Source organism: Panthera tigris, chromosome C1 (genome assembly GCF_018350195.1).
Source record: "Panthera tigris isolate Pti1 chromosome C1, P.tigris_Pti1_mat1.1, whole genome shotgun sequence".
NCBI lineage: Eukaryota > Metazoa > Chordata > Mammalia > Carnivora > Felidae > Panthera > Panthera tigris.
The window spans coordinates 211,074,802-211,102,605 of NC_056667.1; the positions used below are offsets into that span (position 1 = coordinate 211,074,802).

Consider the following 27,804-nt stretch of genomic DNA (forward strand, 5'->3'; position numbering starts at 1 on the left):
GGTACGTTGGGGTCCAGCACCAGTGTATATGGCATCCTTGTGCTGTGTCATCTCAGTATGCGCCAAGATAACAGTGCTAATTTACCAGTTCTTGATTATGAGCTCTTCAAAAGCTGGTAGGAGATTAAAGAGTATCTGTCTTAAACCAACAGCAAACAACCTGCCAATGGGAAAACTGTGGTAGAATTCCCCTTGAAATAAGAAGGTGAAATAGGCATGTTCAGTAACACTTCTGATGCTCAGTATCAACCTGGCCGATGCTAGAAAACATCAAGTAGAATGTATAACTGTTAGGAAAAACCGGCAGAAAATAGCAATACGTGCAGATGTTACAGTCGTTCTAGGAAAACCAGAATCAACTGAAAAACTAAGTTTGGTAAGGTAGCCATATACCACATAAAGGTATTTAAAATTGGTAGCATTTGTTTTTCTTTCCTGCAGTATCCAGTTGTAAAAATATTAGGGGGCTCCTGGGTGGCTCAGTCGCTTAAGCATCCAACTCTTGATCTTGGCTCAAGTCATGATCTCATGGTTGTGGGATTGAGCCCAGTATCGGGCTCCACACTGGGCATGGATTGCTTAGGATTCTCTCTCCTTCTGCCCCTCCCCTGCTTGTGTATATTATATATTAGGAGAAAAATCTCATACAACAAACAATGAAATGCCTAAGATGGGCAGGATCTCTATGAAGAAAACTACAAACTTAATTGAGTGGAAGGAAGATGTAAGAATGGAGAGTTACCATGTTTTTGAATGTGAAGACTGAATGAATGTTAGGAAGCAAGAAAATTGCCCAAGTTAGCTTACTGTTGGCCAGAGAGTAAAGTCATATTTAAAAAGTTAACTTAGGGAGCTTAGTGAAAGGTATATATGTACCTACTAGGTGAGTGAGATCACACATCAGTGGGGAAAGAGGAAGGATTATTTAGCAGAAGATTTTTCGATAATTGGTTATTCTTTGGGAAAATCAATTCAGAAAATTAATTTGATGGAAGAATGAGTTTAAAAACATAAATTGGAAGAACATTTATGTGAATATTTATAGACCTTTGGATGAGGAAGTAGGCTTATTTCCATTGCTATCAAGTGATCAAAAGGCAAAAAAGCAAACAAACAAACAAACAAAAAAGATAAATGTGTGAAAAAAAGTTTGCATGATCATAGACAAAGGGTTAATATTTAGCTCAGTATAGCAAAAGCTTGTTCAAACTGGCAACTGCTGTTTATTAGTAAATGCTACCTTGGATGTTTAATCATGTTAAAATTTTAAGTCATGCTATCATTTTATAATCAGGTAAATGTTTTGCCCAAGAGGTATATACCTCTCTTCTAAATGGCAGAACTGGGGTTCCAACGTGGATCTGGTAAGAGCTTATCCTCTTAACCCTTGAAGCATGCTGTTTTTCAAACATGTCAAAGACTCAAACACTGGATAAATAAACAGCCAATTCAGGTAGTGGCTAAATAAAAGAAATACAAATAAACAATGAGGGGGATGTTAATTGAGATTTTTTTTTTAAGTGGTAATGCTTATGTTAGTAGGGATGCATTGAGAGGGAGAGTAAGGCAATTTCATATGCTGCCCATTTGGCTTTTCTGTGAAATATTTTGGTCCAGCATATATCCAGATTCTTAAGATATTCCTTTCATGTAAGCCAGAAGATAAAATAACACGCATTTGTGTTTCATCCTCACGGCAAGTGATCTCCAGCGTCTCAAAACAAACAAAAAAATCCAGGTATTTTATTGGTTGTGGTGATGGCTGCACAACTCTGAACTATTGAAACTATTGAATTGTATACTTCAAGCGAATTGTGTGGTATGTAAATTATTGTCAGTAAAGCTGTTATTTTAAATTAGCTATTGGGTGAAGGAAGAAAATGGAGTTTGCTTCTCGGAATCATTGAATTGTTAAAGATACTCAAAATTAGATTCTTCCAGTTGATGTTGCACTGATTTATTGGAATGCCCTATCTGATGCAGCACCATAAACCTAAAGAAGGTGAAATTAGTGCTGAGGATATCCTCCTAGTGGTCAAAGTAGAGACAGCTGGAAGCCTAGTGAAGTCATCTCTTAGCAGGGAGCTCAGAAGGTTTATGGTTTCAGGTTTATCAAAGTCATTCCTAAGATCACGTGCTTGGATGTTAGGAGACACATTACACCCAACCTTTATTTAAAACTCATGTGTGTGCACAAACGCACCTCTCACTGTTGATTTTCCTTTAGTATCCTACCTTGTGAAGATGATGTGAAGATGGCCCTTGTTCCGTAGGGGCAAACATGAAATGTATTTCTTGTAATTTTCCAATACAAGGGTACATAAGCCAGGGTAAAATAGCTCAGAGGTTTGGGCAGGGGTATGGAGATGGGGAGCTGGGCTCTTGCGGAAATTAGATCAGTTAGATCAGCCTGTTGTGATCCCTTCAGCAATGACAGCATGGTGGGGTGAATCAGACTAATATTTCAGCTTATAAGGGAACTGGCAACTTGTTGACCACCTGGCCTGGAGCAAAGAGTATTTGGTGGGAAGTGGAGAGTTACAGTTACTCTGTGCCATGGGCATATTCCTTCATCAACCTAGTGAATTTTGATGTTTACTGATTTGAAATACCAAATATTGCCAAGGGAGACATATTTTTATCACCACTAATAAATTATTTATGTGCAGGTGACTCTGCTAAGCCCTGCTGTAAGTGGAGGGTGCTTTCCTTAATCGGGGGAAATGAAATAGAAAAGTTGGGTGGTCATAGGGGAGGCACGGTAGCCACAATTTAGTATTGGTGACCAAATGTCCTGTTCGCCAGGGGAAGTCCAGGTTTATGCCTCTGGTCCCCACATAATTATTCATTGCATCCCCCTTCATTCCCCAAATTGTCCTGGTTTGGATGATAAATTATGTCATCTAACATATAGCAGTTGCAAAAGTAGTTGTTTCTTGACCCCCCCCCCTCCCCCATTTTTGGTGCTTAGAGTACAAGGCTGTCCATCAGATCCTTAAATAGCTTGATTTCGAAGCACTAGTTCTGGAGCATAGCAGCTACATAGTCCCTCTGGAACCCAGAGGACTTTTCACTGGATTGGCTTGGCTTCTCTTTGAATGAGAGCTGTGATGTTCTAACTCTAAAATGTTCTGCTTTGCCTCAGGTCAGACACTGAGACACTCGAAATGTAAACACCTTGTTTTCACCCAGATTCCCTCATCTGCTCTCCCTCCAGTTCTCAGGAATTGCTCAATAAGAAGAGAAGGTGTGGAGTCCTAGTTTTTAAATGGTTGTTCTTGGGTGTCATATAACAGTTTAGGGGGTTGATATACCACTATTCATACACTTTAATTTATGTAATTTTGTAGTCTTTATACCGGTCCGTATTTCTTCCAAGTTTTAGAGCATCAGTACCTGAAGGGAAAGATCAGGAGTTTTGCAAGATCATCCTGAGAGTTCAGTTTAGGATGGCTGGGAAAAAAAACTGCATTTCATTTACATTTGCTTGTATAATCTTGAGCTTTATTCTCAATTTGTGATAATAAACAGACCTATTTTCACATTTTTTCATGTTTCTTCCACTGTCATTTAATGACGCATTTCAGATATTCAGCTCTGAATGGAGGTGTGTAGGGTACATACAGGAATAAAAGTGCCACTCTCAGTCTTCACTAGGTGGGTTCCGGTCCAGTTAAGAGGAGAAATGTCTGAGCCCTCCCTCTGTTAGAGCTGCCTTTTTGGGGCACAGGACTGGAGCAGCGATACCTAGGAGGTAGCCCCTGTGCTACTTGGAACTCTCTTGTTTCTTCCAACAAGGCAGGGATTCGGTGGAAGCTTATTTCAGGAGGAGTATGGGAAAAGGCAGTAACGCACCCGGGCCTTCAGCAGTCGGAACCAGGAACGCAGACTTTATTATGAGTCTCCATTTGCTGCTGCGTTTCTCTGCTCTGCTTGCTCACCACATCCTCTGCGCAGACCAGCCTTCTCCACCTGAGAGCCTGGCCGCCTGCACTTCGTAAAAGTCCTTTCACGGAGCTTCAGCCCTGCAGTTGAGATTTTCACTGAGAGGTCTGCCTGCCCCTCTACGTTACTTTGCTAGGGCCAGGGGGAGTATGGTTCTTCCAGCACTTGGAGCACCTCCCCTTGGAGCCGTGTTAATGGTGGGGGCGGAGAGGGGGAGCAGTTGCCAGAAGGAGATGGGGGGGGGCATCTTCAGAGTGACCCTGTGACCTTCCCAGCCGGGAGGATTGTTAGGGCTCTTATCCTCCTGTCTGCTTTGTTCAGGTGACCAAGAATAAGTTCAGGTGAACTGCTTGGTTATTTGTCTGCCCTGAGGCCACATACCCCTTCCTGTTCTCATTTTGTCCTCACATTTTAATCTGAAAAGCAGGCTCCTTTGTAGCTCCTCTGCCCTTAGATATCCTCAGGGCCCAGAGGAGTCTATAAAGGACTGGATCACAGAATCCCAAAGGAATTCCAGCCCTGACTGAAAGCTACTGCACTGACACTCAGCAGTCCCAGAAATACACAAGGAGGGACTGGAATGTTTGCTCCCCAAGGGTGGAATGTTCGGCTTTGTTAATCTGCTTTAGTCTAAAACACCAGTATTTGACTAGGTGGCGTTTTGCTTTCTCTCCTTATTTGCAGTTTGTTTACATTTTTACCTTGTGCCCTTTGCCTGTCCCCTCCCCGCAAGTTGTAATCTTACTGCTTTTACTAATTTATGTGAGAAGAGAGTGGAATAGAGTATAAAAGTTTGAAAGTACAGCTCACCCATTTAAATTTATGAGTGGTATTTTATACACTAGTTGAATAGAATACATTTTGTATAAGTGGTTTTAAAAAGTATTTTTCTAGAAAGGCAGCCACTTAGACCTTAACGTCTGCGATGCCTCACACATAATAGAGACTTGAAAAATATGTCGAATAAACTTGGAAATATTTTTATTCATCCTTACTTCCCAGAAAGGAGAATGACAGGGCCTAAATAGGCGTTGCACACCGGAGAAGGTGCTGTTTGAGAGATGAGCTTGTTCCGACCACCTCTCGAATTACAGGGACGCCTGGGCCATTGTTATCACAGATAGGAATTATTTGACTCTGAAGAAAAATGATACGAGTACCTTATTTTAACGTACCCCATACCCGTTGATTGCCTTGATACACTTTACCTGTTTGACTTAATTTAGTCATCTCTCCCAGACAGGATGTCCCCTTAGCAGCCTTACCTATTTTCACTTGAACGAGAAAATCGACACACTAGATCTTGCAGTATTTACCCAATTTATCCTGTTGGTAAGGTTAAAGGCCACACCCTCGTGCTAAAATTAGCTGTTCTTTCATGTTCCTTGCCTTCTAATTTAGGGAAATGGAAAAAGTTAGGGGTGTGTTTTCTTCTCTTTTCTTTCCCCTCGTGTCCCTTCCCCCTCCTCCACCATCACCCAAAGATTTACATAAGGAGCCAAAGAAAAATAAAGAAAGGCAAATAGAATGATTCTTGGGGCAAGGTAAGTACACAAATAAGTGCATGTCTTTTACACTACGTACTTAGGCACCAGACCTGTGGCTCTTAAGTTTTAGTGGCCAGAACAAAGAAGAAAACAAGATCAATTGCAAGACTGTTCCTGAGATAAAAAACAAACCAGCTGCTTAGGACAAGTGTAATCTTTCCAGGAATGGAGACCCTGTGGATCCTTTATTAGCAGGCTCTGAGTCCATACTACATTTCTCTCAATTCTCTACAGTGTCTGTAAAACCCAAGTTCAAGTTTAACGTATCTTAGTATAAAAATATAAAGAATAATATTAGGCCAGAGTACAGTTCAGTTAAATCATTATTTTTCTGATGCTCTGGAGCTTTGGGAGCAGCCCTCTGTAATCATTCATACCACTGAACTTTTTATTAAAATTGGGTAGCAGAGAAGTCCAAGGTTGTAACTTTCTAGTAACCACTCTGCCTTAACAGTTGGCTAAGCTGGCCAGCAGTACCAGTATCAGCCTTTGAAAATTAAAGAGCTTACGGGCACCTGGGTGGCTTAGTCAGTTAAGCTTCCGACTTTGGCTCAGGTCATGATCTCCTGGTTCACAAGTTCAGGCCCTGCGTTGGGCTCTGTGCTGACAGCTCAGAGCCTGGAGTCCACTTCAGATTCTGTGCCACCCCCCACTCTCTGCCCCTCTCGCACCCTGTCGCTCTCTCTCAAAAATAAATAAACGTTAAAACACTTTTTTAAGTAAAAGTGAAAAAAAGAAAGCTTAACCGGGACTTGATTTCAAATCTAGTTATATAAATTGACTTGGAGGCTAGGTCAGTGTTTTTTCTCAGAAAATAGTTCTGTGTTCAACGTGCAGACATGTTTATTATAAAGTAGTAGTTTAAAAATTTTTGTTAAATTTCTGACACTGAAGTTCCGTATAAAAAGCCGATAGGAATGAGGTGTTTGGGCTGGAGAAGAGATGGCCCCTCACCTGCCTTCCTTGGACCTTAGAGTTAGGTTTAGAAGCCACTGTCCGACTCATGACTAATGTCATTTTAGTCTGGAAAAATTAAAAAGCCTGCATCGTCAAGCACCCACCGGAACAGGCTCACCCTGTGCAACCTCCTACTCCCAGGAACACCTGTGGAAAGCCCAGTTTTCATTAACATTAACTTCCTGTTTGAACCACTAAAATTTTGACAGATTGGCGATATGGTTAGCAATAATCCAAGCATTTGGGAGATAAAGTTAAAAACCGGGAATGTTAGGGTATCTGGTGGCTCAGTTGGTTAAACGTCCAACTCTTGATTTCGGCTCAGATCATGATCTCACGGTTCGTGGGATCGAGCCCCATGTCAGGCACTGTGCTACAAGTGAGGAGCCTGCTTGGGATATTCTCTGTCTCTCTGTCCCCGTCTCCCGCCCCTCCTCCCGCCTCCACCCTCTCCCTCTGCCCCTCTTGCATGCACGGGAATCTCTCTCAAATAAACATTAAAAACAAACAAACAAACAAACAAACAAACAAAAAACCCAAGAAAGTAGCTTTTGAAGCTTGCACAGAAGGGATAATCTCCGTCTGGGTTTTTTTGCAGATTGTATAGCACTTAAACGAATACTTTAGTCCCCACATTCACTTGAGTTAGTGGATTCTTCTGCTGAAATAGTAAAGGAAACATGGAATCCCACATTCAGAACTTTTGTAGAAGAAAATATGTTTTCAGTGTTAAGTAATTGCATCCATCATAGCTCTTCCTGGATGCGTGGGATCTCTACCTAAAACTTAACTTTTTGTACTCCCTTGGATATAAGATGTTTTTGTTGTGTATTTTAGATACAGCTTTCAGATTAAAAAGCAGTTTTCCATTGTGACTGTATTGTGATGTCAACACTCACCTGGAAAGCACCACTCCATCAAGTGTGGAATGTTCTTTGGGCAATAAAAGAAGGCATGTGATTACTCTGTAAACAGCACTTGGGTTTACCGTGAGTTTTTTACCTTCTGCCTTCCTCTTCACTTGATACTTTATTTCCTGCCAGAGCTTGATGAAATTACAAAATAATTTTTGTTTTCTTACCATAATTCAGATTGCTGCATAAAGCCTTCCAGTCTATTGTAATACATTTTCTGACTCTTACCCAATTTTATCCTGTCTGCAGAACACAGCTCAAGAAACATCCCCTCAGTTGAAGTCTGAGGTCTTCAGCACAGGGTGCTGTGTCTGTCCTCTGAACTTGCTGCTCATGTCACGTATCTGGGTTTTTCATACAGGGTCTGATGGTGTCTGTTAGTCCTCCATAGGTTTCGGTCATCCCATGTGGGTGTGCCGTGGCTCCCCAGTGGTAAACGGAGTCCTGGAACAACAACTGGTGAATGTGCACCACAGGAGGAGGCATGACTACATCTTTTGGTCCATGAGCTGAGTCTGGGCTCTAGGATCAGGAGCTTTTTCCCAAGAGTTTTTCTAGTTCATCGTGCCAGTCAGTTGACAAATGACCTCCAGTTACTTCCTCTGAAATGAATTGTTTTTTAGCTTCATTATCTCACCTAGAATTTTTCTCCCAACCCAGGATCAGACATCTGCGTGCCAGCCACTTAGTATGTTGATATGGAGGGCTGGAAGGGATCTGCTGACTGGTTCGGAGAGATCCTCCTTGAGTATAAAATGTCCTACACCATCCTCTGAAGGGCCATGGAACTATATATTCTGTGGCTCCAAATACTTGTGCTGGAAAAAGCCTGTTTACACTAAATACCACTATACGGTGGTTTAAAAAGGAAATAAACCTTCAAATCCCCAACTATGGTGCTTCGGCTCAGGCTGGTTTTGTGGCATGTTTGTGCTTTCATGGGCATTTGGCCAGAACAAAAATAGCAGTGCTGGACCCTGAAGGAAAGTGATTTTCCAGGTTTATATCTGATCCTTTAGATAGAAGTTTGAAGGGTGTAAATTTTCAAAAGGAAATTGTTTTTTTCGAAATATAGGAAATTGTTTTCTCAAAAGAGAAAAATGAACATTTCACCCCTCTCAGGTATACCTTTTTAGAACCACAGCATTTTTAAAATTTTTTTTTAAAAATCTCTCTTTTCTTTGACACAAAAATAATTTTCTAAAAGGCTTTTTTCTTCATATTTGAACTTTGTTTCATATTCTCCCACTTGTTTACAGTTCCAGTTTGAATTATACATTCTTTTTAAGGAATTGCCAGCTTTTTAAAAGAGCAGGATTGGCTGTTTGCTTTTCTCGTTTACTAAAATATGGGTGAAGCCATGATGTTTGCCCATGATCAGATGGACTATATTTACACAACCCTGCAGCAAAGGGAGTAGTAAATTTAACTAGAAGAAAAATGGATTTGTGATTTCATGCTTGAGGACGAGTGGTGTCACATTTTAAAACGTGAACATTGATTAACCTCTATTATTGAAATACAGTGCTAGGTTGTAAAGAAATAGTTGTGCAGTTCACATTTTCTGGAACGAATTCTCAAACTGTAACAATGTAACTCCTAATTCCTTAAGACTATCTGTAAATGAGGGGTGCCTGGGTGGCTCAGTTGGTTAAGCATCTGACTCTTGGTTTAGGCTCAGGTACATGGTCTCCTGGTTCTTGAGATCTAGCCCTGCGTCTGGCTCTGTGCTGAGTGCGGAGCCTGCTTAGGATTCTCTGTCTCTCTCTCTCTGCTCCTCCCCCACTAGCACACCTTCTTTCTCTCTCTCTCTCTCTCTCTCTCTCTCTCTCTCTCAATAAGTAAACGTTAAAAAAAAAAACAAAGCAGGCTAACATTAAAAAAAAAGACTATCTGTATATGAATCAATGTAGATAAAGATAACAGATCATATTGATAAAAGGCCTTTAACATATTCATGGAATCAGTCATGTATTACAGATGTTTCTAGATAAGGCTTTGTAATATGTAATTGTAATTTCAAGTCTTAAACCAAGTCATGAAATCTTTTTGCCATATTATGATAATTTGAGAAGTTCAACATTGTAAATAAGTTAGCTGTCATTAGTAAAAGAGTGACCCTAATTGATTAGAAGTCTGTTTTACAGACTGCAGGTTCCATCCTGTCATTTGTTTGTGAAATCAGCTCAGAGGGCTCTGAGTAGCATTTTAAAGGGAGGAAGGGAGCAAGGGACTAGGATGGAATGAAATAGAAGAGAGAATATCATTGCAATCTTAGTTCTTAAGGATAAGTACTGTTCGCTCATACTGTGTGTGTGATACTTTTTTAACGTGTGAATATATGTGTGTTATAAGGTCAGAGAAATCTGTAAGCCATCACCACTAGTGGTAATACAGTTAGGTGGCCTGATGGCCTGGTGGTTGTTTAAACTTATAATGCAGTTTGGTGGCCTGCTTTATTTGGAAAGCTTCAGTATACGTACTTTTAATAAGTAAAGAAAGACCTGTGTGACTTACTGATCAGGTTTGTAGTTGACAGGAATCTGGTAGGGAGAAGTAATAAGATGGGGAACATGTGGAGAAGACCTAGGTCAATTAAATTGCTTAATAGAAAACAGCCATGTATGTTACTATCAAAGCTCTTCATGGAGTCCAAGATTATGTTTATGAAATACATGGCTGGGTGATGTTAGCCAGTCAGAGCACATGTGGAATGCAGGGTTCAGTCTGAAACACTGCATTTTTTGTGGGTGAAATTTTGTTTCAAATTTTTATTTAAATTCTAGTTAACATATAGTGCAATACTGGTTTCAGGTATAGAATTTAGTGATTCATCACTTCCATATAACACCCAGTGCTCAGCAGAACAAGTGCCCTCCTTAGTACGCATCACCCATTTAGCCCATCCCCCTCCCACCTCCTTCCGTCCACTCTCAGTTCTCTATCATTAAGAGTCTCTTATGGTTTGCTTCCCTGTCTCTCTCTTCTTTTTTCTTCTCCTTCCCATATGTTCCTCTGATTTGTGAAACACTGCACTGTTAAGGACAGTGACAGGCTGGAATGCTGGAGAATACCTGAGGGGGTCCTCTGAGTCACCTCCCCCACAGTTCTCTGTAACAAAACCAAAACCGGATAAATTTTATAGGAATTTGATTGCCATCTGTGCTTAATGTAGTACAGATTGGACGTGGATCTATGGCTTTTGCACACATACAGCTCACAGGCTAGTGTGGTGATGGTAATTTACATAGCAACATGTCTGATTAGGCTGCTCAAAAAGCTTTGGGTTTCTTCTACAGGAATCTCTCACTTTCCTTTTACTCTAGTCCTGGATGCGTCAGTCCCTAGGACACGAGGATACATGTCTACTACAAAATATTCCTACCTGGTGCTCACTGAAATTGCTACCGCGGTTTGATGGCATATTGTCAATTTCCTTCTAATCCTGGTATTTGCCTCGGGCTTGCTTAGACTGGGATAAAGTGTAGGAAAAGGAAGTTCATCACATCATGTTGGAATCCATGTCTAAAAGGCATGTCTATAGATTCATCTTAAAATATTCTCAAGCCATACATCTATAATTTTGAAAAATACCAACTTTCGTGTTTATTTAACATTGTACTTAACATGCGTTTTAGTATAGTTATGTATAAAGAATGCATTCTGTGCGCCCTCCCTCCCAACTAACTTAATTAGTTGGTGATTAACTGGAGAAAGGTCATGAATTCATGTTATAGTAGATTTCTTGACCTTTTCCCCACTGCTAAGCAGTGCTAATGTAAAAGTTAACATGCTTTGTCAAACTGGATAATGTAGTGAGGTTTGTTAGATTAGATTCTCATAGAACATTATTTCAGAAAAGGATATTCATTGTTTAATGTCTGATACCTGTAAATATGGAATCTTACATTCGTATTCAGCATGCAGTTATAAGTCTGGTAGAAGCTCTGGAATTCATAAAGAGAAAGGTTGTCGATAAAGCTGTAAGAAAATGATTTGTGCATTAAATTTAAAAAGTTAAAATGAAAATGACAAAGTAGGATAACATATTTGCAAAAAAATAACAGCCAAAGGGATAATATTCATAATTATACAATATCCTACAAATCAGTAGGAAAAAGACATACTCCATACCCAGTAGACTGACGGGCAGTAGAGATGTACAGTTTTACTAAGAAAGTACACGTGGACAGTAGGCATGCAAATGTGTTCATTGTTATCAGTTATCAGCAATTCAAATAAAAAGAATTGCACTGATGAGAGGGGAGGGGAGAGGAGGAGGTCAAGAAAATAGCATTTTCAATCTGACAAAAGAAATCAGAAGGATTACTAGAGCCTGCTGTCAGTGAGCTGGTACACTGTTGATGGCAGTGTAAATTGGCATCCGCTTTTGGTACAAGTTAACAATCTTCATGTTTTGACTCAGACTGCTGCTTTACCTGAGTCCCTCAGAATCTCCTTGGCTTGTTTTACTCTGGTACAGAACATTGTGTGGTCTTTTTGTGGCCAGAGAAACCCATTATTTACTTGTTCTTTATGAGACATCGCCTTCTTTTTTTGGTAACTTTTTGTTAATGTTTTTATTTATTTTTGAGACAGGGAGAGACAGAGCATGAGCAGGGAAGGGGCAGAGAGAGAGAGGAAGACACAGATGCAAAGCAGGCTCCAGGCTCTGAGCTGTCAGCACAGAGCCCGACGCGGGGCTCGAGCTCACGGACTGTGAGATCATGACCTGAGCTGAAGTCGGCCACTTAACCGACTGAGCCACCCAGGCGCCCCATATGAGACATTGCCTTCTAAGGTGGGTAGGTCAGGGATCATTTCTTCAGAGTTGATAAAGATGAAGAACTGACACTTAATGCTCAGTGTCAGTCCTGAGTCCAGTACGTCTGGCTAGGAGAGGGAAGACAAGGAGTTTCTTTACCGTCACTCGTTTTACGTGACTTCCAGGGACAACTGGCCCCGGTACCTTAATACAAAGTAAAGCTGGGCAGATCTGAACACAATGGGGGGGACATACAGGTGCCCAATAGAAATAAGACCTAAAGGCTGTGACATGAGTATTTCTGCTGAAATAGTTACAAACCAGCCTGTCCTTTGGAGAAATGCGACAGTGGCACCCTGCTGACTCAGTAAAGAGTGTGTTGATCCAACAATTTCAGCTTTGAAATGTGTGTTTACTTTCATGATGAATTTAAAAGACATTGTTAAAGGTGTATTTTGCATGGAATTATTTATATAAAATATTAAGTTTTGTGAAGCTGTGTTCATGCAGAAAATTGAAACAAAAAGACATGGACCTTAATTTTTAAAACTCAACTTTATTTGTAATATTACTAAGCTGAGTTAGAATTTGATATTCATTTAGTCACAAGTAGAAGAAAAACATTTTTTTTCACTGTTTATTTTTGAGAGAGAGAGGGAGAGAGCATGAACAGGGGAGGGGCAGAGAGAGAGAGAGAGAGAGAGAGAGAGGGAGACAGAGAGGGAGATGCAGGGCTTGAGCTCAGGAGCTGTGAGATCATGACCTGAGCTGAAATCAAGAGTTGACACTCAACCAACTGAGCAACCCAGGCGCCTCTAGAAAAAAAACGTTAAAAAAAATTTTTTTGTTTGTTTATTTTGAGAGAGAGAGAGAGAGAGAGGAAAGCAGGGAGGGTCAGAGAGAGAGGAAAAAAGAGAGGAGAGAGAGAAAGAGAAGAGAGAGAATCCCAAGCAGGCTCTACACTGTCAGTGCAGAGCCTGACATGGGGCTTCAACCCACGAACCATGAGGCCATGACCTAAGCGGAAACCAAGAGTCAGATGCTTAACTGACTGAGCCCCCCCCCCCCCCCCAGGCATCTAAGGAAGAAAACCATTTTTAAGAATACTCCCATTCATGGCATCTTGCTTTAGTCCTGAGCAAACCACGTTTCTTTTAATCAACAAAAGACATTTGAAAACTGCTACTGAGGCCAATATTCAACTGGGGCAAAGAACAAATATGTATTCAAAGAGCAAACTTTTTTCTGCAGAAGTGAAGTTACTAGTGTGTGTGCTGAAGGAAGTCCCAGAGCTCTGATCCGTGATACATTCTTAACTCCTAAGAGTTAATTTAGCTGTGTTCAGTTAAAATACTTCCCACTCTTTTAAGTGAATCCTGGAACTGTTTGAGTGACGTTCCTATATGCCCCGCCTTTGTTTCAGAAAGGATTTAGCTTGAAATATTCTATTGTACTTAGTTGTCTTACTTTAGTTATCTTATTTTAGTCTTGAAAGTCCATGTTGACTGTATGCTACTCTGGAATTACCACAGTACAACTTACCACAAGTAGTATGATTCTTTCAAGAAGTGTTTGAAATTTACCATGAGGTTCCTCTTTGCAAAATTAACACAGAGCTCTGTTGTTTTGTTTTTTTTTTTTTTAAATAAGATCTCATACTTTAAAGCAAGTTCTTGTAAAATTACTTTTCTAAAAATCAGCTACTTAAAGCAGAGCCCTCTCCTAGAAGTACGTGTCTCTTGCTTTGTTACTCAAATATGGGATGAATTTTACCATTAGAGAATATTTCATAAGCATTCATAATTTGACATTTCCATGTTTAGTATAAAAGAAATTCTCAAGGATTAACAGCCTGTTTTAGAAGGACACAAAAGTGAAATTATTTCTAAACATCACTTTTACTAAGCCCATTTCATTAAGTACTCATTGTATAATTTACTTAGAATGAAGGATGAGTGGATGGAGGAGCACGTGATCACTCAGACGGATGCATGTGTTTGAGATACTAGTTCAAACTGGAGAGGAGTATACAGTTTTCATAGCCTGGCTCTCTATGCAGTGCATTTCTGATATTTAATAGAAAAGGAACTTGGGTTTTCAGTAATGAGTAGTAAAAATCTTTTCCAAACCAAGTGAAACAGAGATATGGACCAGTTTTCATTTTGTGTGTTTTTTAGGGCTAGGGGACATTCAGGGGTATTCTTTTCACATTTATTTAACTCCATAATCTTAGAGATTGCCTTTTGCCTATTTGATCAGAATTTTAAAAATCAGTATTTTGTAAAAAGTGACTTGGTGAACATTTATTTCTAGATACTTATTAATTTATTACCGTTATGTTGTACATTTTTGTAATACTTCATCTGTATGTAAGATGAAAGGACAGATAGGGGTGCCTGGGTGGCTCAGTCAGTTAAGCGTCCGACTGGCTCAGGTTGTGATCTCATGGTTCATGAGTTCAAGCCCCAAGTGCTGATAGCTCAGAGCCTGGAGCCTGCTTCGGATTCTATGTCTACCTCTCTCACTGCCACTCCCCTGCTCATGCTCGCTCGCTCTCTCTCTCTCTCTCTCTCTCTCACTCACTCTCTCTCTCAAATAAATAAACATTAACAAAAATTTTTTAAAGATGAAAGGACAGGTAAATACAAAGAGAATTTGGAGTCAAGACACTTGCCTTGTATCCTGACTGACACACTCATTATAGGATCTCAGGGAAAGCCTTTCCTGTGACTCGAAAGATGTATAAAAGTATTTACCATAGGGTTCAAGAAGGTGGGAATGGATAAAGTGTTTGTAGTAAGAATACAAAAACACTGATTCGAAGGAATAGATGCACCCCTGTTTATTGCAGTGTTGTTTACAATAGCCAAATTATGGAAGCAGCACAAGTTTCCATTGATAGATGAATGGATAAAGATCTGGTATATATGTACAATGGAATATTATTCAGCCATAAAAAAGAATGAAATCTTGCCACTTGCAACGATATGGACGGAGCTAGAGAGTATAATGCTAAAGCAAAATGCTTAAGCCAGTCAGAGAAAGACAAATACCATATGATTTTACCCATATGTGGAATTTAAGAAACAAAACAATTGAACAAAGGGGAAAGGAGAGAAAAACCAAAAACCAGACCCTTAACTATACAAACTGGTGGTTACCAGAGAGGAGGTTGGTGGGGGGATGGGGGTAATTAGGCGAAGGGGATTAAGAGTACACTTGATGAGCAGTGAGTAATACATGAAATTGTTGAATTGCTATCTTGTACACCTGATATAACACTGCATGTTAACTACACTTGAATTAAGGAAAAAAATGTTTTGGAGAGCCTGGCTGGCTCAGTCGGTTAAGCATCCAACTTCGGCCCGGGTCATAATCTTGCAGTTCGTGAGTGCGAGCCCCATATCAGGCTCTGTGCTGATTAGCTCAGAGCCTGGAGCTGCTTCTGATTCTGTGTCTCCCTCTCTCTCTGCCCCTCCCCTACTGGCCTTCTGTCTCTGTCTCCCAAAAATAAATAAACATGAAAAAAAAAGTGTAGACATTGGATTAGAGAATATATATACATCACAGTATAATGCACAAGTGATCAGTGCTGTTAAGTTCATTCTAGTTTAATGTTAAAGAAGCAATCCATGCAAAAAAAGTTGTGCGAATCAAAACAAGATAGTTCTACAGTTGTATCACCATCTTGGGAACCCAGCAGTATTCCATGTTGGTTAATTATACCTTAATCCGTCACACTTTAATCAGAATTTTGCCATGTTTATATGGTAAATTAGAGTTGCTCAGTAAGTAGGGGTCCAGCTTTGTGCATAGCAACAGGTAAATTATAGGGACTTTCCTAGGATTTCCTGCTCACTTGACCTCCCAAACTATTTAGGTGGTGGCCCCTAACCCCTTTCAGGCTGGGTTTCAAATTAAAATTTTTTAGTTAACTCCTGGTTATTTATGTATCAGTCATTTCTGTGACCTTACTTGTTTTTGTTTTGAGAAGTGTTTTTTCGGTTCCCTGTCAATAAATTTATCTGGAGTCTTGTACAAAGCATGTAACGTGATGGGTAATACTCAGTTGGCCACCACAGGGGTTCCTGACTCTTTGGAGGTGATACATATATAAATAACAACAGCACAGCATCATCCGGATTTTAAAAGCTTAGAGTGTGAGAAGGGTGGGGACCTCTACTGTGGGATCTTCCTGGAGCGACTGGCATTTATCTGTGGTAGGGGGAGGGGCCAGGTTTGGGGCAAGTAGAGAAGTAACTGTGCTCCCAAGGAGGGACTGCCCACGGTGGTATCGCTGTAGTTTTCCAAGGATTATTTCAAGGAAGGACACTGCATGTCAGCTTTTGAAGTCATTGCCCATGTACTTACTCTCTGTGAATGTTCTTCCTCCTCCTAGCTGCCTTCAACAGGAAAGTTTACTTATTGAACTGCAGGGGACAAAATGAACACGTGTAGATGGGAACAGTGCAGTAAGAGAGCTCTGAGGCTCTGTAAAGGAGAATGTGTTGTTTTTAAGTCAGAAACATGGATTAAGGTGGTCGTCTGCAGTTAACACATACGTTTTGGATGTTTTGGCAAATAAGAGGGGAAAAGCAAAGCACAGTAGACAGGCCAGTTCTTCAGAATAGGAACTTTTCCTTATTACTCATCTTTTTAAAATTATGAAAATGTTCAAGCATATACAAATAGGCTGTAGTATAATGAATCTCCTGTTTCAACAGTGATTAATACTTCGCTAGCCTTGTTTCCTCTATCTGCCCCCCCCCCCCACCTTACTCTTAGGGAATATTTTAAAGGAAATCTCAAATCACTCAAACTTTGGTATGTGTGTCTAACTGAGGATATTTTTTCCTATCTACTCTTGTCTACTGTACACAAACAAGATGAGCCTGGGACATGTTGGTTAGACTGTCTACTATAGTCCAGTATGATACCTGACAGAATTAACAGTGATTCCTTAATTATGTCCAGTGTATAATTTTTCTGATTGCCAATATATCATTTTTAAAAGTTGGTTTATTTGAATCAGGGTCCAGAGAAGGTCCATATATTTGACGATGTCTTGTGAGTGTCTCACTATTTAATATTCTCTGCTTCTCACCTCACCCTGCCTTATGCCCTTTAATCTGTTGGAGAAAACCAGTTATTTGACTTGTCCCTTGTTCTGGGCTTGACTTACTGCTTCCTAGTGATGTTGTTCAACTTGTTCCTTTAGGCTGGTAGCTCTAGAAACTTGGTTATTCAGATTTTTTGTTTCTAGTAGGGGAAAGGAAATCAGATTTTTATAGATGGAACTTTATATTTCCTATTGCATTATGTCATGAGACAGATTGATGTCTGGTTGTCCTATTTTTAGCAATAGATGAGTGTTTTCCAGTGTATCCATTATGAAGTTCTCCCTCACCCTTTCACTTGTGATTTTAATGGCCATTGATGTTTGTTGCCTAGATCCATTATTTCATAAGGATTACAAAATGGTCATTTTCAATTTTTCTTCCTACATTTAGTACGTTTATGTGAATCTTCTATAAAGAACTTTTCCTTGCCACCTATTTGGTTACCCTCAAATACAGGCTATATAGAAGAGACAGGATAAATGCGCCGTTCCCTTCATTTACCAGTTTTGAGGGTATTGTGGTGTTGCTCTCACAGGCTCTAAGGTGACTACTAAATTTTCTTTTTTAGTACCATAATTTTCATAGATTTTAATGTTTTACTTCTATTAATTATATATACTTATATTACTACTAAATATATACGCAAAGGTTCAATTTGTGTGCCAATTCATTGTAGTCATTTTCCCTTTTTATGCCCCAATTGTATCATCTTTGGCCTGTGGAAGCCTACTCAGATGGGCTCCTGTGTCTTTTTTTGTATGAACCCATTCATTCATCTTTGCTTTCTGAAGTAACTAACATGTCCCAGGCTCCTCTTGTGTATTTCCTGCTCCTTCATGGAGACCTGATTCCTCTATGAGAAATGATCTTGTATTAATTTTTTTTTTTTTTTTTTTTAATTTTAGAGAGCGTAAGTGAGGGAAAAAGGGCAGAGCGGGGAGAGAGAGAGAGAATCTTAAGCAGGCTCTATTCTCACTGCAGAGCCCAATGTGGGGCTCGATCCCACAACCCCGGGATCATGACCTGAGCTGAAATCAAGAGTTTCTGGGTATACAGCAATGAATGAGTGAAACCAGTGAAGTCCTTGTTTTCATAGGACTTATTTTAACAGAAAGGAGCAGATAAACATATGTCAGTTTATGGTGATAAGTACTGGAAGAGCAATGAAGCAAGATAAGGAGATGAAAGTAGGGGAGAGGTGCTATTTTGGAAACAGTGGTCTGGGAAGGCCCTATTCATATGGTGTCATTTGAGTAGAAGTGTGGGTAAAATGAGGGAGAGAGCCACAGGGATTTGAGCTGAAAGCTCTCCTTAGACACTGTGGGGAATGTACATAGGCCTGGCCCAGGAATTCAAGCCAGGGAGTGTAGCTAACGTCTGGGGTGTAAGAGACAAGAATAGAAAGGCGTGGATCACAATGAGCCTTATATGCCTTGGTCAGGAGTTTGGATTTTATTCTGAGTGAAATGGGAAGTCATCGGGGGAGGTATTGAACAGAGAAGCGACAGTGCTTTATAAACTGTGACGTGCATGAGAGATCATACAAATAATTTAAATACTACTATTACAACTACAACCCTCTGGTTTACCATCTAGGCTATAAAAGAGTATCAGTTTGACTCCTGAATAGTACCCAGTTTTGAACACTGTTGGCCCCTGCAAGGTATATTAATTGCAAAACACACTCCAAAGTCTTGTATCTCTTGGACACTTAATTTTGGTTTTGATATAGTTAATGATGATCTATGTATGTATTTGGTGGCTTTGGTAATTAACCAAAGGTCCAAATGCTTCTTAAAGCTATTCATGGTTTATTTTAATGGAGGTAAGTTATTGCATCTTATTTACAGCTAAGAAGGGCATGTAGCCTTTTCATCCAAAAGCTGAATCAACACTTGGAAGATGCCGGTTTAAAAAGACGAATAAGGGGGCGCCTGGGTGGCTTGGTCGGTTGAGCGTCCGACTTCGGCTCAGGTCATGATCTCACGGTCTGTGAGTTCGAGCCCCGCGTCGGGCTCTGTGCTGACAGCTCAGAGCCTGGAGCCTGTTTCAGATTCTGTGTCTCCCTCTCTCTTTGCTCCTCCCCTGTTCATGCTCTGTCTCTCTCTGTCTCAAAAATAAATAAACGTTAAAAAAAAAAAAATTAAAAAGACAAATAAGATCACTCATTTTATATTGCTGTCCAATCTGTGTAGATACCTTTTTTTTTTTTTTACCCATTTTTCATTCTAGAAATGATCACAAATCAGATTTTATTTATTTTTAAATTTTTTAAAAAATGTTTGTTTATTTTTTGGGGGGGGGGGGGGGAGACACAGAATCCAAAGCAGGCTCCAGGCTCTGAGCTGTCAGCACAGAGCCTGATGCAGGGCTCAAACTCATGAACTGCGAGATCATGACCCGAGCCCAAGTCAGACACTTAACCAACTAAGCCACCCAGACACCCCACAAATCAGATGTTAGGAGAAACAGAAAACCCCGCATAACTATCCTTTATTACTATTTATTCAAATTTTACCATATGCAGATGCTGTGCTAATAAGCATGTTCAAACATATAATTTAATTCTTGTGCTAAGTTGTAAGGTAAGCTATTTTTCTCATTTTAGAGATGTGGAAAAGGGTCTCAAAAGTCTAAGCTAAGGCATGAGGCAGTCAGGATCTGAACCCAGGTTATCTTTAAAGCTGTGTAATTATGCAAGCTGGTGCAGCCACTTTAGAAAACAGTGTGGAGGTTCTTCAAAAAATTAAAAATAGGGGCGCCTGGGTGGCTCAGTCGGTTAAGCGTCTGACTTCGGCTCAGGTCACGATCTCGCGGTCCGTGAGTTCGAGCCCCGCGTTGGGCTCTGGGCAGATGGCTCAGAGCCTGGAGCCTGTTTCCAATTCTGTGTCTCCCTCTCTCTCTGCCCCTCCCTCGTTCATGCTCTGTCTCTCTCTCTCTCAAAAATAAATAAACGTTAAAAAAAAAAATTAAAAATAGAACCAACTACCCTACGACCCAGCAATAACACTAATAGGAATTTATCCAAGGGATACAGGAGTGCTGGTTCATAGGGGCACGTGTACCCCAATGTTTATAGCAGCACTTTCAACAATAGCCAAAGTATGGAAAGAGCCTAAATATCCATCAGCTGATAAATGGATAAAGCAGATGTGGTTTATATATACAAGGGAATACTACTTGGCAGTGAGAAAGAATGAAATCATGCCATTTGCAGCAACATGGATGGAACTGGAAGGTACTATGCTGAGTGAAATAAGTCAGAGAAGGACGGATATCGTATGTTCTCAATTCATATGTGGATCTTGAGAAACTTAACAGAAGACCATGGGGGAAGGGAAGGGGGGAAAAAGTTACAACAGAGAGGGAGGGAGGCAAACCGTAAGAGACTCTTGAATACAGAGAACAAACTGAGGGTGAATGTAGGGGTGGGGGAGAGGGGAAAATGAGTGATGGGCATTGAAGAGGGCACTTGTTGTTGGGATGAGCACTGGGCATTGTAGGTAAGCAGTGAACCACGGGAATCTACCCCAAAACCAAGAGCACACCTTACACACTATATGTTAGCCAATTTGACAATAAATTATGTTAAAAAATTAAAAAAAAATAAAGCTGTGTAATTAACCACTGTGCTTTATGTACTTGCCCCACACTACTATATGGATAGTCTAGCATGTTTTAGATATTGAGTATTAATTTGAAGTAAGTCACACTAACTGTAGAAGCAGGAGGTGAGGTCTCAGAGCCAGCTGTCTAAAAATGGGTTTAAGTGTGCAGTACATTCCACACTTCTCATGACTGCTTGATTTACCTTAGCAGCCGTGTGTGCAAGTCTTATTATTGTATGTGGGACTATTTGTCAATTTTCAGTTTTTGCATTTGACCACCAAGTGTTTATGAGTCAGATCTAACAGTATGTTAGTATAGAATCCCATTAACTCAGCTGTCTAGGAATGTGTTATCATTCAGCAGCTTCTCATTATTGTCTCTAAACACATACACCCACATCCATACACACCAGAATGCTGTCTTCTGTAGAGCAGGTGCCCTTGATGCCTTTAGCTTGTGGCATATTGTGAGTGCATAGTTGGTATTTAAATGAATGGATGTCCTAATCAGTGGCTTATGGACCATTTGACTACTTTTCGGTATTTGTCAATACACAGGTGAATAGAGTTAGCTACAGTTAGGAGGGTGTCCGCACAAGCCAAAACAGATTGCCTAAGAAGGGCAGTGCCCAGCAATGCTAACTCTAATTATGTTAGACTTTTATTTTCCCAGTAGGTGTTCTGTATGTTCTCCAGCACTTTCTTGGGGGTGGAACATTGTACTTTTCAGAGCATTCACATAACAGAACAGTGATGTGCAGTTTTTGTTCTTTGTAAGAAATTAAGTGACCGTTTCTAGTATCATCTGGTCTCTGTTTGAAGAAGAGAATAGACTCCCAGTACAAACGACCACAGACATGGAGCAAGTAATAAAAAGGAGAATGTACGACAGACTGTTAATACCTGTTGTCTCTATAGGCTTTGCAGGTGATTTTCACTGTCTGCCTTGTGTAGTGCTTCAGTGTTTGCATTTTGCTAATGAATAATGTAACCATTTCTTAAAAACTATAAGTTTGACTCTCGGTGGCTGACATAGATGCAGAAGTAGATAGAAAGACTTTCATTATTCTGATCCCTAGCCGAACCCCACACCCCCAAGAATATATAGAATCTAGCTGAAGGCTATGCTTATGTGAACAACAGCACAGAAATTGTTTTTGGTTTTGCTTTTTTTTGTTGTTGTTGTTATTTTGTGTGTGAGAGAGAGAGAGAGAGAGAGAGAGAGAGAGAGTGATTTGTGGTCCCAATCATTGTGTGAACGAGATTTCCCAAAACATCCCCTAAAAGTCATATATTGGCCCCATTGACAACCACTGCCCTATGTGGAGAATAGTGAAGATCCACATTTGGTGTCTGTAGGGTAGAGATTTAGAAAGTAGAATTGACCGAAACTGTGAATTGATCACATATGGAAGAGTTAACAAGTGGAAAGAGGGGTATGATGACTGGGTTTTGTGATTGGGTGAACGATGGATTCATTCACTGTGAAGGGGAACTTAGAAACAGGACTTGGGGTGAGGTTTGAGTTGCCTGGAAGACATTTATAGAGAATAGTAGTTGGAAATGTAGTCCATTTGGTTGGAGCAGGAAATGGGTTTCAGGTTATTGAAACCATGGGTAGGTGAGATCAATCAGAGAATACAGAGTAAGAACACAGCTGAGGGTGGAACCCTGAAGGACATCAACATTGGAGTAGAGATGAGTCACTGAATTAAATGCAGAAAGAAAGGGCATTCAGAGAGAAAGGAAAACAACAACTAAGGGAGAGCAGTGCATGGAAGCTAAGGGGTATGCAGTGCTACATGTTCACATAGATTCCTTTCGTGCAGCTTTAGTGTGCAATTCCATAAATGTTAATTTTAATATGAAACTAGTATGTTTCATTATTTCCCACCCCACCCTTCCCCCAATCCCTCAAAATTTCAAGCTAAATTTCCCCTCCAAGTCTTCTTTATCTTTGGGATTCAAGCATATACTGCTGTTTGTTTACCATCAGGAGCAGGCTTATCTCCACTTTGAGATTTGTAGGTATGGGTTTCCACAGCCCTCTTTAGAATCCTAACAGTGGTCGGTTTTCTCCCAATCGCAATAATAATTTTGACTCAGTCCAAAGAATCCTGCTGAGGTATATTATGAGCCAAAAACATACATACACATATATATGTATTTTTTTTTTGAGGGACAGAGGAAATTTGTATTTGAAAGCTAAATGATTTTTCAATTGTAATATATATTTTTGTCTATCTCTTTCATGATCTCCAGTTATGTCCAAAACATAGTTTAGGCAGTTTTAAAACAGTATTAAGAAATACTTTGAACATACACAAAAGCTGCGTAACAATGAAAATCCATATATCCACCATCTAGATTTAAAAATTAAGATTCTTACCATATTTGCAAATGTGGCACTCGGGCTTAGTAGTAGTTGGCATCTTCTGGGAACAGAAAGGACCTCAGTGTGGCTGGACCTCTATGATAAAGGTCGGGATGCTGGGCCATGAGTTGGAGATGGGCAAAGCCTAGGAGGGCCATGGTAGGAATTTGTATTTTATTATAAGGGCGGTGAAGAGTTATCGAAGGGCCTTCGCCAGTGGGCTCTTGTTATTAGTCCCTAAAACTCCCTCAGATATTTGTAATGAAATACTGCTGATGATAAAGGAGGAAGAAGGAAAACGGGGAAGATAGGTAGATTGTTAGGGTGAAAGGTGTCTCTTAACCATGTTAATGCTTGTTTAACCATTGCTGCTTCCAGCCTGGTTATGTCCATACTCTTGGGATTGTCAGTTCCAAAACTCAGACATACGCCTGTGTGTTTCACATCCTTCAAGGATCTTGCTGAGGAGTGTCCACTTCTTGTTTTTAGTACAGGAAATACTAACTGTATTTCCTCAAAGCACAGTCTTACTAGTATATATGTTCTGCAAAATCTTGGCTGCATAGGTATACTAATTAAAAAAGGAATGATTGTGTCATGCTTCCTCTTTCCCTCACAGAAGCACTTTATATGTGTTATCTTCACCAGCTGTACTCTTTCTGCTATGACGAGTATCTGGTTTATGGTAGAACCTTTTAAAACCCCCTTTGCCCTGGAAAGTCACTTCTTCCACCATTGAGCCCAAGCTGAAAATATCTCTGTTGCATAGCACCATAACACTTCCTGCAAAATACCATTAAACTCTTCCCACCCTCCACCCAACATTGACTTGTAGCATCGTTGCTATTATTTGCAGAGTACAAATAGGAAAGATTGCATTTTCAGAGGATTTACTGTGATTCTGAGTCCACTGTGTTTATGGAAAAGCATCTGCATTACTCCCTACCCCCTCAAAAAACAAAAGGTTAAAAAGAAAATAATGGAAAAGAGTGACCACGATTTATGTACCATCTAGCCAGGTAATCAGATAATGTAACAGCCACTTGGGATAACTCACCTATAAAATCCAAACTTCTTATCATAGAAAAGATATTTAGAAACGAATGTATTCATCTTTGGTTTTTGAAAACCTGTGTTTGAGGACATATCTCTTTTGTTAATGGAGATGTGGTTTTAATGCGATCAAAGAAGGATTTACAGTCTAGTAGGAAGTGAGCTATATAGGTGATATTTGGGTGTAAAGATTGGTCAGGACAGATCATATCAAAACATGTCAAGAATTAACATACATGCTCATGATTTAATTGTAGGCTTAACATTGACCTTCATTTGCATGCTGTTTCCCCCTATATGTTTATTTGTAAACAGGTCACTGTATCTCAAACCCTGGAGAAAAAAACATTTAAATACTTTATTCAAATAAAGTCTTAGGCAAAGCTCAAAAGAAGTGTTACTGATGCTGTGCAGTGGAGATATTTCATGTTCACATGTGGGAAAAAAAGTTATCTTTTGGTATCTCCATGAGGTCGTTTAATGTCTGTGAATATAGCTTCTTTCCATTTAGTAAAAGAAGTTGTAAGTTCTGACTGGTTCCCGAGTTACTTTCCATTGTTTGTCTTGTTAACTTTGTTTTTTCATGGTGACTTCTAGTGGATGTCCTCCTTTTACATGATATAATATTGTGGTTTATGTGGTTGGAATGTTGTTTTCTGCTGCCCATAAGAAGTTAAGAACTTCCAGAAGTTCATTACCCCAAGGGTTTTATCCAGTGAGTTCCTTCACAGGAGATAGTCCTATCCAGGCAGAAAGAGTACATGATGAAACTGTCACGTAAGGGACTTGAGGATCCGCTGGGAGCTTTGCCCAAGGCTCTGTCCAAGATTCTCCAACTCAGAGACCCTGACTGACTGAAGAGAAGGTGGTGGGTGCCCCCGGGGTGCTTAGGAGGAAACAGCATGAACACAGGCCAGGGCATATCTGGAGAGACTTAGATAGTGAGCCTGTTGCTAGTGCTGTTTGGCTAAGCTCCTTACCTAGCTCTTTGCCTCAGTTTCCTCAACCGTAAGAGATACCTGTTAATTAGAGGTACCGTGTGGTAATTAAGGACACTTTGGATTGAGATAGACCTGAGCTGGTTTTACAGCTTGGTACCTTGAGCCAGTTTCTTGACCTCATTAAAGTTCACCTGTAAATGGGAGTAATAATGTCCCTCGGGGAATTGTTTGAAAAGATCCCATAAGATGATGAATTAAAGTGCTTAGCGTGGGGCCTGGCAGTGCGAGTTGCCCTGCTCACCAGCACCAGCATGTTCCTCCTCAAATGGGTGGTTAGGGGTGCAGGTGATAAAAAAAGGTGTTTCGAGAGGTACGAAACATTCTGTAATTCTAAGATCTCTCTGCATTATCATTTCCTGTGTATATTTGTAGGTTTCCTCGTTCCTACTCACTTTGCAAGTCTTGTCATAAAATGACTCTCTCAGACAGTGGGTTTCTTCCCAGATTAGGGTTTAGAAAGTATGTCTTCTGTTGACCCCACTTCTTCTCACTTGTGCCTTGTGCTGTGCCCCCAGGTGAAGCAGGCAGAGCGCAGCGAGGCATCTGTCGCTGCCGCCATGCCGTTCCCATTTGGGAAGTCTCACAAATCCCCAGCAGACATTGTGAAGAACCTGAAGGAGAGCATGGCTGTTCTGGAAAAGCAAGACATTTCTGACAAAAAAGCAGAAAAGGTATGCATTTGGTTTTATGTTATATTTTCAATCTTTTGATTAGGAGCAAATGTAAGACAGATTATGAAGTGATTTTAAAAGATCAGTAAATCCCAATTTGGGTTTATTTGGGGTTTTAAAATAGAGTCCTCAAATGGCATTTGGTGCTGCCTAGACACCACATACTTTCTTCCATACTGCCATCCAACAGATCGCTTTCTCACTTTTCTCTCAGTTTTTCATTTCAGGTTCTCAAATTTATTTAATTTGGTGGGGAGGGGGGGTTCATTGTTGAAGTGGTTTATCTGATCAGTGTTTCCACCTGTGGTCTTCTTGGAGTGGCATCTCTCCCAGTTTCCTTTCTGTGTTCCTTGTATCAATGACAAGTGTCTCCCTCTGTCCAGTCACCATAGTCCAAAACCTGGCTTTCATCCTGATCTGTCTCCTTCCCTTTTTTTTTTTTTTTTTTTTTTTTTTAAATGTTTATTTATTTTTGAGAGAGAGAGAGAGACAGAGCACGAGCCGGGGATGGGCAGAGAGAGAGGGAGACACAGAATCTGAAGCAGGATCCAGGCTCTGAGCTGTCAGCACAGAGTCCGATGTGGTACTTGAACTCACAGACCATGAGATCATGACCTGAGCCGAAGTCAGATAAACCAACTGAGTCACCCAGGCACCCCTTCTCCTCCTTCTTTAAAATGTCATCTTCGTGAAATACTATGAATCCTACTTCCTAAGGGATTAGAAATTGATCCTGACTGCCATTCCCACTTGATGAAGATCCTCATGACCTCTCTTATGGATCTTAGCAGTAGCCTCCTTAATGCTCTTTCTAAAATATCTCCCCTGCTTTAAACCTTCAGTGCAGACTCCTCACATAGCACACAAGACCCTTCATGACCTGGTCTCTGCTTTTCTAGGCAGTTTTCAACCCTTCTCCCCACTATTCTGTGAGCTCTAGCAATCTCAGCTTGCCTCTGTCCACTAGAGCAACTAAAGCAAATGATCAGCTATACCATTTTTAATGCCTTTGTCTTGTCCACCCCCTTGGATTTTCACCCCAGCCCCCATTCATCTTTCAGAACCACCCCATACCTCTCTTTTTCCTAGATGGCTTCCCAGAATACTCCCTTTGCTTCCTCATGCTTGCCCCCTAAAACAAATCTCTACCTTTTGGTCACCTCCTTTGGAAATGCCAGCACTGCCTCCATCTTTGAACATGATTTTATTTGTGTTGTATTTTTTCTCTCTTATTAGAACATGAGCTCTTTGACTCCAGTGTTATTTCTGGCCCACCTGTGCCCTCCACAGTACCTGTCTACCATGGGCTGGATACCTGCTGTCTCTTGAATGAGTATTTGACTGGAATGACCTCTTCCACCCTATTGTTTACTTTAGGAGGTTGTTTCCTCTCTTGGGTTGAATAGTAGACTGCTTAACTACTACCATCTTTTTAAGATGTGGTTTACCTGTGTTCCTATAAAAAAACGAAGTTCACACCCATGGGATTAAGATTTGTTACAGGCTATTGAATTAATCTATCTTTCTGTCATTGGAAGCAATCTAGGAGTGCCTGGGTGGCTCAGTCAGTTAAGCATCTGACTTGGGCTCAAGTCATGATCTCATGGTTCATGAGTTTGAGCCCTGCATCGGGCTCTGTGCTGTCAGTGCAGAGCCTGCTTCAGATCCTCTGTCTCCCTCTGTCTCTCTCAACCCTTGCCCCCACCCCCAAATAAATATTTAAAACCAAAGAAGCAATCTAAAATTAGTAAAATTTTTTTATAATTCAACTTTAGATCTTTCATGGAAATTCTAGAGTTTCTTGCATTCCCATTGTAAGATAATAGATAAATGTTTATGATATGATAAA

General features: G+C 40.4%; 1 protein-coding gene across 5 annotated transcripts in view; it reads left to right on the forward strand.

Moving 5' to 3' along the window:
- CAB39 (calcium binding protein 39) overlaps positions 1 to 27,804 on the forward strand; it is an 87,639-nt gene that overhangs the window by 11,415 nt on the left and 48,420 nt on the right. For 2 of the 5 annotated variants that reach the window (XM_042995599.1, XM_042995600.1), the window contains exon 2: positions 25,800 to 25,955. In XM_042995599.1, the coding sequence (XP_042851533.1) occupies positions 25,842 to 25,955 (114 nt within the window). In that variant the 5' untranslated portion in view covers positions 25,800 to 25,841. Of the gene's footprint in view, positions 1 to 7,286; positions 7,439 to 12,105; positions 12,165 to 25,799; positions 25,956 to 27,804 lie in introns of those variants that run through there. The other 3 variants (XM_042995601.1, XM_042995602.1, XM_042995604.1) reach the window with 3 other exon arrangements.